Source organism: Rhineura floridana, chromosome 3 (assembly GCF_030035675.1).
Source record: "Rhineura floridana isolate rRhiFlo1 chromosome 3, rRhiFlo1.hap2, whole genome shotgun sequence".
Lineage (NCBI taxonomy): Eukaryota > Metazoa > Chordata > Lepidosauria > Squamata > Rhineuridae > Rhineura > Rhineura floridana.
In genome coordinates this window covers 136,176,132-136,191,571 of record NC_084482.1, presented here as the reverse complement: position 1 = coordinate 136,191,571, position 15,440 = coordinate 136,176,132, and the positions used below count along the sequence as shown (strand labels likewise).

The window sequence follows — 15,440 nt, the reverse complement described above, 5'->3', positions numbered from 1 at the left end:
CAGAGATATGATTTTACAGCAGTATTTCAGCAACTTATTCAGAATGGATGGCAAGAAAATATTTGGGATAGAGGTAATTCCCATCAGACTCTTATTATATGACTATGGCTTTGACAGCAAGATTATTATGGAATACTGATAATGGAAGATTGGATATTGAAATTACTGGACTTAACAAGACTACTGAAGATGGAAGATGGAAAATGGAACTAATAGAGATAATAGAACAATGGCTACTGAAATTACTGAACCTAACAGATTCTGATGTGATGGATTAATTGAAATGTTTATTTTGACTATGGTTATGACAATAAGATTATCATAATTAGTAATGAGATGGATTAATCGATATGCTTATCTGGAAAAAAAAATTGATAGATATATTTCTTAAAGAATTGAAACCTCTCTTTGACTTTTTGTGGAAAGAATAAAGTAATGTTTATGAGATTTGATGATTAAGTAAGATAACTACTGGAGGAAAGTGATTTTATAATATGACTTAAGAGACAGGATTGCTATATATTATAGACTTATAACTGATTTGATCTTTGACAAATGGGAAGTCAATATTTTACTCTTTATTTTTTATTTTTGTTTTTTTGTTTTTTTTTTCTTCTTTTCTTTTTTTCTTTTTGTTTAACTATTTTTGATTTTGTTTTTTGTCTTTGAATGTTTTATGATTTTGTCTTGTATGTTTTATGAAAATCTGAATAAAAATTATTGAAAAAAAAAAAAAAAAAAAAACAGAGAGGAGGCCGAGTCTAAGGGCAGCTGCCGGTACACACCTTGGTACGCCCAACAGTCGGCGTAAAAAATAAGAGAGGACTGCCTCAATAGCGGGGGCCAATGCATGAATCCAAATGGCCGTTCCGAACAGCAACTGTGGGATAATTTTGGAGCAAAAGATCTGAATGGCTGCAGGCACATATCTCCCTCCTTCATGAAAGAAAAAGCGTAGAATATTTTTGACGGTAGTGCGTGCAGTTAGAATGGCGGCCCTTACATGGGTGGTCCATTTGAGCGACGAGTGGAAGATGATTCCAAGATATTTGTAGTGCGGGACCAGGGCAATTCGTTGGTCATTAACAGTCCAAGAACCCACAGACTTGCTTCTCGAAAAAATTAAAATTTTTGTTTTGTGATAATTTATAATTAGTTGATTGTGTTCACAATAGGACATGTTCATCGCCCAAGGTGAGTTAAGAAAAGAAAAAATTTTGGAGGCAAGGATTAAAGTCCATATCTTTTTTTGTGCGTAAGATATGTATGGTTTAGAGTTGTATTATATTCACTGTTTAAATAGATTTTCTCCGACAGGTAAGAACATAAGAACATAAGAAGAGCCTGCTGGATCAGGCCAGTGGCCCATCTAGTCCAGCATCCTGTTCTCACAGTGGCCAACCAGGTGCCTGGGGGAAGCCCGCAAGCAGGACCTGAGTGCAAGAACACTCTCCCCTCCTGAGGCTTCCGGCAACTGGTTTTCAGAAGCATGCTGCCTCTGACTAGGGTGGCACAGCACAGCCATCATGGCTAGTAGCCATTGATAGCCCTGTCCTCCATGAATTTGTCTAATCTTCTTTTAAAGCCATCCAAGCTGGTGGCCATTACTGCATCTTGTGGGAGCAAATTCCATAGTTTAACTATGCGCTGAGTAAAGAAGTACTTCCTTTTGTCTGTCCTGAATCTTCCAGCATTCAGCTTCTTTGAATGTCCACGAGTTCTAGTATTATGAGAGAGGGAGAAGAACTTTTCTCTATCCACTTTCTCAATGCCATGCATAATTTTATACACTTCTATCATGTCTCCTCTGACCCGCCTTTTCTCTAAACTAAAAAGCCCCAAATGCTGCAACCTTTCCTCGTAAGGGAGTCGCTCCATCCCCTTGATCATTCTGGTTGCCCTCTTCTGAACCTTTTCCAACTCTAGAATATCCTTTTTGAGATGAGGCGACCAGAACTGTACACAGTATTCCAAATGCGGCCGCACCATAGATTTATACAACGGCATTATGATATCGGCTGTTTTATTTTCATACCTTTCCTAATTATTGCTAGCATGGAATTTGCCTTTTTCACAGCTGCCGCACACTGGGTCGACATTTTCATCGTGCTGTCCACTACAACCCCGAGGTCTCTCTCCTGGTCGGTCACCGCCAGTTCAGACCCCATGAGCGTATATGTGAAATTCAGATTTTTTGCTCCAATATGCATAATTTTACACTTGTTTACATTGAATTGCATTTGCCATTTTTCCGCCCATTCACTCAGTTTGGAGAGGTCTTTTTGGAGCTCTTCGCAATCCCTTTTTGTTTTAACAACCCTGAACAATTTAGTGTCGTCAGCAAACTTGGCCACTTCACTGCTCACTCCTAATTCTAGGTCATTAATGAACAAGTTGAAAAGTACAGGTCCCAATACCGATCCTTGAGGGACTCCACTTTCTACAGCCCTCCATTGGGAGAACTGTCCATTTATGCCTACTCTCTGCTTTCTGCTTCTTAACCAATTCCTTATCCACAAGAGGACCTCTCCTCTTATTCCATGACTGCTAAGCTTCCTCAGAAGCCTTTGGTGAGGTACCTTGTCAAACGCTTTTTGAAAGTCTAAGTACACTATGTCCACTGGATCACCTCTATCTATATGCTTGTTGACACTCTCAAAGAATTCTAATAGGTTACTGAGACAGGACTTTCCTTTGCAGAAGCCATGCTGGCTCTGCTTCAGCAAGGCTTGTTCTTCTATGTGCTTGGTTAATCTAGCTTTAATAATACTTTCTACCAGTTTTCCAGGGACAGAAGTTAAGCTAACTGGCCTGTAATTTCCGGGATCCCCTCTGGATCCCTTTTTGAAGATTGGTGTTACATTTGCCACTTTCCAGTCCTCAGGCACGGAGGAGGACCCGAGGGACAAGTTACATATTTTAGTTAGCAGATCAGCAATTTCACCTTTGAGTTCTTTGAGAACTCTCGGGTGGATGCCATCCGGGCCCGGTGATTTGTCAGTTTTTATATTGTCCATTAAGCTTAGAACTTCCTCTCTCGTTACCACTATTTGTCTTAGTTCCTCAGAATCCCTTCCTGCAAATGTTAGTTCAGGTTCAGGGATCTGCCCTATATCTTCCACTGTGAAGACAGATGCAAAGAATTCATTTAGCTTCTCTGCAATCTCCTTATCGTTCTTTAGTACACCTTTGACTCCCTTATCATCCAAGGGTCCAATTGTCTCCCTAGATGGTCTCCTGCTTTGAATGTATTGATAGAATTTTTTGTTGTTGGTTTTTATGTTCTTAGCAATGTGCTCCTCAAATTCTTTTTTAGCATCCCTTATTGTCTTCTTGCATTTCTTTTGCCAGAGTTTGTGTTCTTTTTTATTTTCTTCATTCGGACAAGACTTCCATTTTCTGAAGGAAGACTTTTTGCCTCTAAGAGCTTCCTTGACTTTGCTCGTTAACCATGCTGGCATCTTCTTGGCCCTGGCGGTACCTTTTCTGATCTGCGGTATGCACTCCAGTTGAGCTTCTAATAGAGTGTTTTTAAACAACTTCCAAGCATTTTCGAGTGATGTGACCCTCTGGACTTTGTTTTTCAGCTTTCTTTTTACCAATCCCCTCATTTTTGTGAAGTTTCCTCTTTTGAAGTCAAATGTGACCGTGTTGGATTTTCTTGGCAATTGGCCAGTTACATGTATGTTTAATTTAATAGCACTGTGGTCACTGCTCCCAATCGGTTCAACAACACTTACATCTCGCACCAGGTCCCGGTCCCCACTGAGGATTAAGTCCAGGGTTGCCGTCCCTCTGGTCGGTTCCATGACCAACTGGTCTAGGGAATAGTCATTTAGAATATCTAGAAACTTTGCTTCTTTGTCATGACTGGAACACATATGCAGCCAGTCTATGTCCGGGTAGTTGAAGTCACCCATTACTACCACATTTCCTAGTTTGGATGCTTCCTCAATTTCATATCTCATCTCAAGGTCTCCCTGAGCATTTTGATCAGGGGGACGATAGATCGTTCCCAGTATTAAGTCCCTCCTGGGGCACGGTATCACCACCCACAACGATTCTGTGGAGGAGTCTGCCTCTTTTGGGGTTTCGAGCTTGCTGGATTCAATGCCTTCTTTCACGTATAGAGCGACTCCGCCACCAATACGTCCTTCCCTGTCCTTCCGATATAGTTTATATCCAGGGATAACCGTATCCCACTGGTTTTCTCCATTCCACCAGGTCTCGGTTATGCTCACTATATCAATGCTCTTCTCTAAGACCAAGCACTCCAGTTCTCCCATCTTGGTTCGCAGGCTCCTAGCATTAGCGTACAGGCACTTGTAAGCAGTGTCTCTCTTCAAGTGTCTTTGGCACTTGTGGTTAGGCCTGTGGTAATTTTGCTCTTCTGAATTTATATCCTGTGCCCCTGCTCTCACAATGCCTACTTCTAGGCCTACCCCTTTTAAAATTTCATCATTTCTTTGGTTTTTATCCCAGGGGGGAGGTTTATTCCGAACCGGACCTTTCTCAGCTCCTGTCGGGTTTCCCCCCTCAGTCAGTTTAAAAGCTGCTCTGCTACCTTTTTAATTTTAAGTGCCAGCAGTCTGGTTCCATTCTGGTTCAAGTGGAGCCCGTCCCTTTTGTACAGGCCCGGCTTGCCCCAAAATGTTCCCCAGTGCCTAACAAATCCAAACCCTTCCACCCGACACCATCGTCTCATCCACGCATTGAGACTGCGAAGCTGGGCCTGTCTGGCTGGTCCTGCGCGTGGAACTGGTAGCATTTCAGAGAACGCCACCTTGGAGGTCCTGGCTTTCAGCATCCTACCTAGCAACCTAAATTTTGCTTCCAGGACCTCACGGCTGCATTTCCCCATGCCATTGGTGCCAACGTGCACCACGACCACTGACTCCTTCCCAGCACTGTCTACCAAACTATCTAAACGATGGGCGATATCCGCAACCTTCGCACCAGGCAGGCAAAACACCTTGCGGTCTACACGCCCATCACACACCCCACTGTCTATGTTCCTAATGATCGAATCACCCACTACAAGGATCCCTCCACCCCCTGGAGATATATCCTCGGCACGAGCTGCTCATCCCCCAAGGAATGGGTCCCTTCTAAGGGATCGTTTCCCTCTTCCTCAGCTGGATGCTCTCCTTCCCCGAGACCATCGTTCTCCATGATAGCAGGAGAGCTATCATCGTTGGAGTGGGACACAGCTATAACGTCCCTGAAGGCCTTCTCCACACACCTCTCTGCCTCTCTCAGCTTTTCCAGGTCTGCCACCTTGGCCTCAAGGAAATGAAGTCGTTCCCGGAGAGCCAGGAGCTCATTGCACCGAGAGCACACCCACGACTTCTGTCCAACAGGCAGATAGTCGTACATGCTGCAGGCAGTGCAAAACACTGGAAAGCCCCCACACCCCTGCTGGCTTCTTACCTGCATAGTTTTGTTTAAGGTTTATTACGTCAATGGGTTGGAGACTGCGGTTTAGTTGAGGTCAGGGAACAGACGGGCAGAGTGGGGGGCCCTGGCCTCCTCGCCCTGCTGCCGAACTCGCTCTGCTGCTTAACTCGCCTTGACGCTTTGTCAGCTGGGGCCTTGACGCTTTGTCAGCTGGGGCTCCCTCTAGCTCGTGGAGCCTGACAATGGAATATGAGGGGTAGATGATCGCTGCTTTGAATAGTTCCCACTTCAAAAGATATTATTTGGCAGAGTAGTTGTTTGGATATTATAATATAGTCTATCACGCTGTTTCCTCGAGTGGAGATGAAAGTGAATTCCCCACTGTCTCTTATATGGTTAAGGCCATTTAGAATCAACAGGTCATGAATACCCACGGTTCGCGTCAAACATATTCCCCCATAGTTGATCTTAAGATCTTTTGATGATCTGTCATGGGGAGAAATATACTGTTCAGTGTTTTCCTTGTGCCATAGGGTGGATGCTAGCAAAGTAGCGGTGTTAGGTCCAGTTCTGGCATTAAAATCACCTAGCAGGATCAACTTAGCGTTTGGAAATTTGTGTTCTAAGTCAGCTAGGTAATCATGGAGGGTATCCCAAATTGTTTCCGTATGGCACCTACTATTTGATGGCGAGATGTAAACATTGATAATCGCTATAGTTATCATTTGAAACGATAGAAGGACTGCCATGGCGGTGTCTCCCATGGGGTGGAGTTCGCTGTGATGGACTGAAAGGGAAGTAGAAATAAAAATTGCCAGGCCTCCTTTTGCTCTGCCTTTTCCAGTGGAGGGGAGCGACACTGGAAGGTAATAAGAAGAGAATCCGTTCATAAATGGTGCCACTGTGGTCCAAGTCTCTTGTATCGCAATTATGTCATATTTGCCCAGAAAGTTCATGAATTCTTGGTCTGTTTGTTTAGAATTCCAACCAGATATATTCCATGATAGAAAATAAACTGTCTCTTTTTTTGGAGGATATGTTGTAGTGGGGATATATGTAGAGGGCTGCATATTGAATCCATATTTTGGATAGGCAGTTCTGTATTGTCAGATCGAGTCGTCAGAGAGTAGCTGAGGATTGTTAAACAGGGGGGATGAGGTGGCTTGTCGGGAGGGGGAACCTAGTTCTTCCGGATATAAATATCTGGCTTTATCCCAGTTATCACCTACCAGGATCGGTTTATAGGTTGGTTTAGATCTTGGTTTTGTGTTGATGACCATTGGAGGGCTCCTCGGATGTGATGCATAATTACTTAGGGGATCCTTATCGAAGGTAGTTTGAATAGGTGTCTTCTTCAGGTAGTCCTTCTCTGCTGCTGTTACTTTAAGATGACATATAAGTTGGCAAAGCTTGTCGACGAGAAGTGCCCTCTCATTATCTGAGAGGGAACAGAGCTCTGTGAGTTGTTCTTCTTCAGGTTCCAATTCCTTTAAGCATCGTGAAAACGAATAAGGTTCCTCTGGTGTGACAGAGTGCCGTTGTGATGCAGCTGATGGTGTTGGGTTAGAATCTAACAGCAGTTAAAACCTGGATGACGCAGAACAAACTGAAATTGAACCCAGATAAAACAGAGGTGCTGGTGGTTGGGGACCGAACCAAGTTGGAAATAGGGAATGTACCGTCATTTGACGGAACTTTACTCCCTTTAAAGACCCAGGTTCGTAGTCTGGGTGTCCTTCTAGATTCAGCCTTGACCTTGGAGGCCCATGTTTTAGCAACTTCCAGAAGCGCTTTGGCCTGCCTAAAACTCGTTCGCCAACTGCGCCCCTTTCTGGAGCTCTCTGACCTAACCATGGTCACTCATGCCTTGGTTACGTCTAAGTTAGATTATTGTAATTCACTTTACACAGGACTTCCTCTTAAAACACTTCATCAACTGAAACTAGTCCAAAGAGCAGCTGCCAGGATGTTAACAGGAGCGAGTTGGCGAGCCCACACTACCCCACTCCTAAAACAACTACACTGGCTCCCAATTTCTTATCGAATTCAGTTTAAAATTTTGATGTTAACATTCAGAGCGTTATCTGGTTCAGGCCCTAGTAACCTATCAAATCGTATCTCATTTTATGAACCTGCTCGTCCCCTAAGATCTTCATCAGACCCTGGCCTTAATATTCCTTCCTTTTCTCAAATCCATCGGACTGGCATTAGGAATAAATCTTTTTCGGTGGTAGCTCCAACTCTTTGGAACTCTCTTCCGCAGGAAATTCATTTTTCCCCATCTTTGATTAGTTTTCGTCGTCAAGTTAAGACCTTTTTATTTCGGTTACCTTTTGAAGTATAATGTGAGAGATAATTGTTTTTATATATTGTTATATTGTATAATTTGTTTATATTATGTCATTGTTTTTGCCGCTTAGAATTCTTAGGAACTGAAGCGGGATATAAATTTTTTAAATATAAATAAATAAATAAATAAATAAATGTTGGGTTATAATCTCATTTGAAGAGTTTTGTGGTGATGGGCCGGTTGCGCTTGCAGCATGGTCAAAGAACGCTATTAAAGGTGTTGGTGGAGCCATGTTGATATAATATCTTTGAATCATTATACCAGCTCTCCTGAATTGGTCTTTTGATTGGTGAATCTGGTTGGCGATATGTTGGGAGTGAAAGGTCACTATCAGTCGCCATTCATAGTTGTTAGTAGAGATATTCAACAAGGAATGGATATAATTCGTCCATATGCCTGCATGCAGAATTCTTCCGCAGCGCGCGTCCAGGGAGGGAATACTCGGAAAATTTGAAGTTTTCCCACTATTTATCCGGCCATAAGAAATCACCAATTTCCTCGATTGAAAGATTGGTTTACGGGGTTTTATATACGTGTTGAATACATCGAAGCAGTTATTTGTGGTGATGTCAACTGCCGCAGTCCACGTGATAGGTGATGGTTCTTCCGTGACAGCAGGAGAATCAGATTTTCGATGGATGCATTGTGACATACGTCTTGTCAGTTGTTTAGAGGATTGCGTATCAGAGATTTCAGATGGAGATTGAGAGGAGTTAGTAGTATTTTGTTTTGTTTTTAGGTTTATCAATTTAAATAATGGATTGAAGTTGAATTTGTTTTGTCGAGGAGCTTTGTTAGTCTTTATGTTTTTTGATTTTTTTTATCATTTTACCTTTTGTTGTAGGTAGCGGCTTCCTTTTAAGAGAGAGATAATTGTTCCTTGTATTTGGGGTGAGCGGCTTTGTACTGCTTTCACCATCAGATTGTTTACTAAGTTGCCTCTTGTGTGAAGAATCTGTAACATGTTGGGCACCCTTAGATCCGGATAGCAAAGACCCAGTCGCCTGAACCAATGAGGTGAGTAGGTTATTGGTTTGAGTAATAAAAGATTTGATTAGGTGTAATTCCTCCAGTATTCGTTACTGTCCAAACTGTAGAGAATCTCTCGAGGCAGGACTAGGCGTCCCTGTTCTCTTTTCAGGTGTGGACTTATATGTCTCATCCAACGTTTGATAAGAGTCAATTGTGAGTATCTCAGATGGTGGTCCCTCCAGATTGGAGTTTAGGGAGGAGTTAAAGCCGGCATCCATAAGTTCCTCTGCTAAGCTTTTGGATGCAGAATTCAATAGGTTGATTTGGACCGGCAGATGTCGTTCAAGTGACCAGTCATGGGGCTGTTTGCGAGAAGCAGCTGCCCTCTGATTTGTTTGTAGCTGAGTTGGGGGTTGAAGGAGGTTATTTCTGGTAGAGAGAAAGCTTGTGATTGTTGGTTGGAAACTGTTCTGTTGTAATTTATTTTCCATTTCCTCCTCCTCCACCTCACAGCGTTCGTTACTCAGCTCTGGTTGCAGACTGGTGATTTATTAGGCAATGTAATGGCGGCGGCCCGTCCACTGAATTTATGGCTTTGCCGCTCCGTAGCTTTGTAGCTTTATAGCTTTGTCGTCAGTCCCGAGGCTCGTAAAACCAGTTTTGGTGGAGGCTTCAGGGTCTTAGTCAATAAACCAGAAGTTGACTGTCTATTAGGAAAATTAATTTAAGTCTTTTAACACGTATATTGGAGAGATAAGCAGCGTAGAGAAAAATACGTCTTACCCCGGAAGAGTCCAAACCGGAAGTCGAAGTCCCAAATGTATGACTCAGACAGGATTCCATTGGGGCTGCAACTCCTTAGGGCAAGGTAAATAGGCTGCTTAACAGGACAGTCAGACTCCTCAGCTAAATAAGCCATTAACACACCTTCTGTTTGTTCTTTTCTAGGTTCTCCTGGTGAATCTCTTCTTTCTTCCAATCCAGGATTTCCCTTGGCATCGAGCTTCCTCAGGCCACCTTCCTGCTTGTTGAAGTCAAACTCCCCTTGAAAGTTTCTGGATGAAATTGATGTGCTGGGGGGGGAGGACTTGAACAGACACCTCCACCCAAGAAACATGCTAGATTGAAGGGAAGAGGCCCAGATCATATCTGCTGCTTCTCCTCATCTCCTTCTTGCTGCTGTCTGCTTTCCCCCAACCTCCTTCCTCCCACCCTTGCTCTCCCTCTCCTTTATCTTCTCCCCACCTGCCTCCCCTCCTCTCATAGCTGCCTCTCCTCCCCATAATTACAGCCCATCAGACCCTTCAAGGCTGGCATGCAGGCTCTGTCCTTTCCACCTGCAGGCTCTCCACCCCTACCAACAGCCAGATGTGGCATTCAGTGGGGCTATTTCTGCTGCAGAGGTCTTGGTTTCATGGACCTCCAACAATAACCTCTCTCTCAGATATATGAAGGGGTGTGGTGTGGTGTGGTGTGTGTCGAAGTTGTCATTAAATCAAGTAACACCGCCTTCTAGATAAAAGAATTTATTGTTCAAAATCATGGACATTACAGGAAGTTTGTCAATACATACTTCATGAATAGCTTAACAGCATTGCTGAATACACAGGTTACTCTTCTTAAATTAGGGTTAAAGCCAACATAACATATTATGAATGATGTGGAAACAGTAACATTAGAAAAACTGAAGATGGTCTCTCCATAAAGGACAGATAGAACAGCAATACTGAAGTACTCAGCTCAGTTTATTTCAGGCCACTGCATAGATCCTTCTGTGCATTTGAGACTGGGTATTACTCTGCATAGCTTTTACATCATCTTACAACATAATGAAAATTCACTACATTTTAACCTAAAGCAGCATATTACACATACACTGATAGAAACACATTCCATGTAGGACTGCTGTTGTTCAGAATATCCTACACTATTTGGGAATTCTTGGTCAATACATCCCAACTACAATTCAGATTTCTCCATGAAAAAAAGTTCAAATTGCAGCATTCATGAAAATGGAACGCTCAATATTCAGCTGTTGTTGGTGTAACATGAACATACACTGTCTTCATATTTAAAGTCTTCATGGAGGTATCCTTTGTAATCTCTGAAAGAGAAGAGAATATTGAACATTTAAATTTTGTATCCTACCCTTCACCATAAAATAGTCCCAGGGTAGGTCATAACATGCACAGTACATAAAAGAATCCATCATATGTAACTATTATTATATTTTTGTCACTTAAATTGTCTTAAAGCGACTTGCCATTTTTTAAAAGCATATACTACCAAATTTAAAATACATCAGAAGATAAAAGAACAGTAAGTGCTCAAACTACAACAACATAAAAAGGACACATGCTACCCTAGCCAGCTATAAGATGAACACCATCATACAGGGCAACTAAGACAGTTTCTGTACATACACACTTTTTAAAGATTCAGATTTTTGTATTACTAGCAATAGTAATAGTAATAACTATTTTCTTAATCAACCCAGACAGGGAGCAGTGCATCCAAGTGGATGAGTTATAGGCCTAATAAATGTTCACCCGAATGGCATATGAGTTGAAACACTGAGCCTGCTTCCAACACTGGTAACCTCTGAAGAGAAGGGATTTATTTATTTATTTATTTATTTATTTGATTGATTGATTGATTTATATCCCACCCCTTCTCTCAGTAGTAGCCCAGGGCAGCAAACAAAAGCTCTAAAAACACTTTGGACTGCCTTCAACTTGATTCCGACTTATGGTGACCCTATGAATAGAGTTTTCATGGTAAGCAGTATTCAGAGGTGGTTTACCATTTTAAAACACTTTAAAACATCATAAAAACAGACTTAAAAAACAACTGTTATATGCCTTCAAGTCAATTACGACTTATGGCGACCCTAGGAATCAGCGACCTCCAATAGCATCTGTTATAAACCACCCTGTTCAGATCTTGTAAGTTCAGGTCTGTGGCTTTCCTTGATGGAATCAATCCATCTCTTGTTTGGTCTTCCTCTTTTTCTACTCCCTTCTGTTTTTCCCAGCATTATTGTCTTTTCTAGTGAATCATGTCTTCTCATTATGTGTCCAAAGTATGATAACCTCAATTTCATCATTTTAGCTTCTAGTGATAGTTCTGTTTAATCTGTTCTAACACCCAATTATTTGTCTTTTTCTCAGTCCAAGGTATGCGCAAGCTCTCCTCTAACACTACATTTCAAAGTTGATTTTTCTCTTATCCGCTTTTTTCACTGTCCAACTTTCATATCTATACATAGAGATCAGGAATACCATGGTCTGAATGATCCTGACTTTAGTGTTCAGTGATACATCTTTGCATTTGAGGACCTTTTCTAGTTCTCTCATAGATGCCCTCCCTAGTCCTAGCCTTCTTTTGATTTCTTGACTATTGTCTCAATTTTGGTTAATAACTGTGCCAAGATACTGATAATCCTTGACAAGTTCAATATCCTCTTTACTTTACCTTCATCAGCATTCATTTCAAATCATTTCTGGTTTCTGCTAGCAGCATGGTATCATCTGCATATCTTAAATTATTGATATTTCTCCCTCCAATTTTCACACCCCCTTCATCTTGGTCCAATCCCACTTTCCGTATGATATATAAGTTCTGCGTAGAGATTAAACAAAGAGTGATAAAATACACCCCTGTCTCACACCTTTTCAGATGGGAAACCAATCGGTTTCTCCATATTCTGTCCTGACAGTAGCCTCTTGTCCAGGGTATAGGTTGCGCATCAGGACAATCAGATGCTGTGGGACCCTCATTTCTTTTACAGCATTCCATAGTTTTTCATGATGTACACAGTCAAAGGCTTTGCTGTAATCTATAAGAACAGGGTGATTTTCTTCTGAAATTACTTGGTACATTCCATTATCCAACGTATGTTTGCGATATGATCTCTGGTACCTTTTCCCTTTCTAAATCCAGCCTGGACGTGTGGCATTTCTCGCTCCATATATGGTAAGAGCCTTTGCTATAGAATCTTGAGCATTACTTTACTTGCATAGGATATTAAGGTAATAGTTCGATAATTACTGCATTCCCTGGGATCCCCTTTCTTCGGAATTGAGATGTATATTGAACACTTCCAGTCTGTGGGCCATTGTTTTCTATTCCATATTTGTTGACAAAATTTTGTCAAAATGTGGACAGATTCAGTCTCAGCAGCTTGTAGCAACTCTATTGGTATGCCATCTCTTCTTGGTGATTTGTTTCTTCCAAATATTTTAAGAGCAGCTTTCACCTCACATTCTACAATTTTTGGTTCTTCAACATACAGTTCCTCCGTGAATGAATCTGTCATCCTTGCATCTCTTTTATAGAGTTCTTCAGTGTATTGCTTTCATCTTCCTTTTATTTCATCTTGGTCAGTCAGTGTGCTCCCCTGTTGATTATTCAACATCCCTACTCTTGGTTTAAATTTCCCTTTTATTTCTCTAATCTTTTGGAATACGGCTCTTGTTTTACCCTTTTTGTTGGAGCATAGACTTGGATGATGGTTATGTTAATGGATTTCCCGTTAAATCTTATTGACATCACTCAGACCTTGCATTATAGCTCCTAACTGCTTTTGCTACATCACTTCTCACTATTAAAGCAACCCCGTTTCTTCTTAATTTCATTTCCTGTATAAAATATTTTATAGTTGCCTGATTGAAAATGTCCCATTCCCGTCCGTTAACAACAACCATTAACAGCATTAAAACAAAACGTCTTTTAAAACATTTTTTTTTAAACCCTTAAAAACATTTTTAAAAAGAAGGTTTAAAAATATATTAAGAAGCAATTCCAACACAGATGCAGACTGGGATAAGGTCTCTACTTAAAGCCTTGTTGAAAGAGGAAGGTGAAGTGAATAGGCTGAATGATATTGCTATTTTCCCAAATAATGTTGCTAGGCTTCAAGGTAGAGACACTATGGCTGTATATAACTTGTGCCAGAGGAAGCCAGCATATGGATTCCTGCTAGCTCTGTAGGACCTCCCCCTCTCCTCTCCTCCCCCAGTGTGTCCCCTGTGCCGTCCCCAAATCTGCTCTGGAGAGTCAGAAGAAACCCTAGAACAGGCCGTGGGGGGAGGAGAGGGAGATCATTCCGTTGGGCAAGCAGAAATATTAGTTTGCTCATATACATGATCCCTTCTCTGCTCCTGACATTTCTTTTCCCAATGTTTGTGTTCCCTTTTGTTCTCCTCATTTGGGCAAGCCTTCCATTTTCTTGTCTTCAATAGCTTTGAGTTTGTTAACCGTGCAGATATTATCTTGGCTCTGGTGATACCATTCCTGATCTGTGGTACACATTCTATCTGACTTCCTGTTATTGTGGTAACAACCTGAAAGATCATCTTACCCCTTATATACCCAGTCAATCACTGCACTCTGCAGGTGAGGGCCTCCTGCAGATACCATTTTATCAGGAAGTCCATTCCGCATAACATAGGAAGCAGACCTTTAGTACTGTGGCACCTACTCTTTGGAATTCCCTCCCCTTAAATATTAGACAAGCACCATCTCTCTTATCTTTTCAGTGCCTACTGAAGATCTTCCTTAAGTAGAGATATTATCCCAGTTTGCTTCTGCGTTGGAATTGCTTTTTAAGATTTTTAAAGTTTTTTTTTAAAGTTGTTTTTATGTCTTAACATGTTTTAAATGATGTTTTGTTTTAATATGTTTTAAACAATGTTTTGTTTAAAGATGTTTTAGAGTGCTTTTAGTATTTTTGTTTGCCACCCTAGGCTCCTTCAGGGAGGAAAAGAGGGATATAAATTTAACAGATAAATAAATAAACAACCTCCAAGCATTATGTAGAGATTTGATACTAGTCATGTTTCCTTTCAACTTGCGTTTTACCAATCCCATCATTTTTGGGAAAGTCTCCTCTTTTGAAGTCAAATATGAGGCTCTCTTGGCAATTGTCCATTTACAACATGCACTGTTTTGGGCCAACAGAACATTACCAGCAGAACTTCTGTGCCACTGGAGTTTTCTGTGGACATGCTGAGACTTCCATTATTGCAAGTGCATCAGCAGGGAGGCCTTTGGACAGCTGTAGGATTGCACCCTCAATGAATTTAAGGTCCAGCCATAATTTAGCACTAGCTTGCTCATTTACCTAACAAATTAAGTGACAGATGAAATTTAATCCTTTATATAGGGCCCATAATAATAATAATAATTTTGTTGTCCACCTCTCACCCAGAATACAGGTCCTGAGATTTAAAAGTACAAGCATACAGAAAATTATACAGAAATTTAAAAATACAAAACAACATATGAAGAGCCGTACACAAACAAATCCATAAACCTTAAAATCCTTAAAAACATCAGACAAAGGGGTAGGAATTTAGCCAAATGCTTGTATAAAAAGATGGGTCTTCAGCAGCAATCTAAAAATGGGAAGAGAATGGGCTGATCTTATCTCACAGGGGAGGACAGTCTGGGGTCCATGACAGAAAAGAATACTCTGTTGTGAGTATTCACCAATCAGGCTTCAGATATAGTAGGCACTTGCAACAGGCCGTCTTTCCTGGCTCTCGTGCAATGGGCATGACTAATGAGGGGAACATGGACAGATATCTAGGTTCCAAACCTTTAGAGCTTTTACTCTGAATAACTAAAGCTCATCTCAGTTTTGCAGTCAAAAATTCTAATAATCACAACATGGGTCATGGCAAAAAGTAAAACAATATGCCATTTCAATTGTCTTCAA

General features: G+C 41.4%; 1 protein-coding gene across 5 annotated transcripts in view; it reads right to left on the bottom strand.

Moving 5' to 3' along the window:
• Positions 1 to 10,229: 10,229 nt before the first annotated feature.
• Positions 10,230 to 15,440, bottom strand: part of IARS1 (isoleucyl-tRNA synthetase 1) — a 159,600-nt gene continuing 154,389 nt past the window's right edge. For all 5 annotated transcript variants that reach the window (XM_061618077.1, XM_061618075.1, XM_061618079.1 and 2 more), the window contains one exon: positions 10,230 to 10,823. In XM_061618077.1, coding sequence (XP_061474061.1) covers positions 10,741 to 10,823 — 83 coding nt within the window. In that variant the 3' untranslated portion in view covers positions 10,230 to 10,740. The remainder of the gene's footprint in view (positions 10,824 to 15,440) is intronic.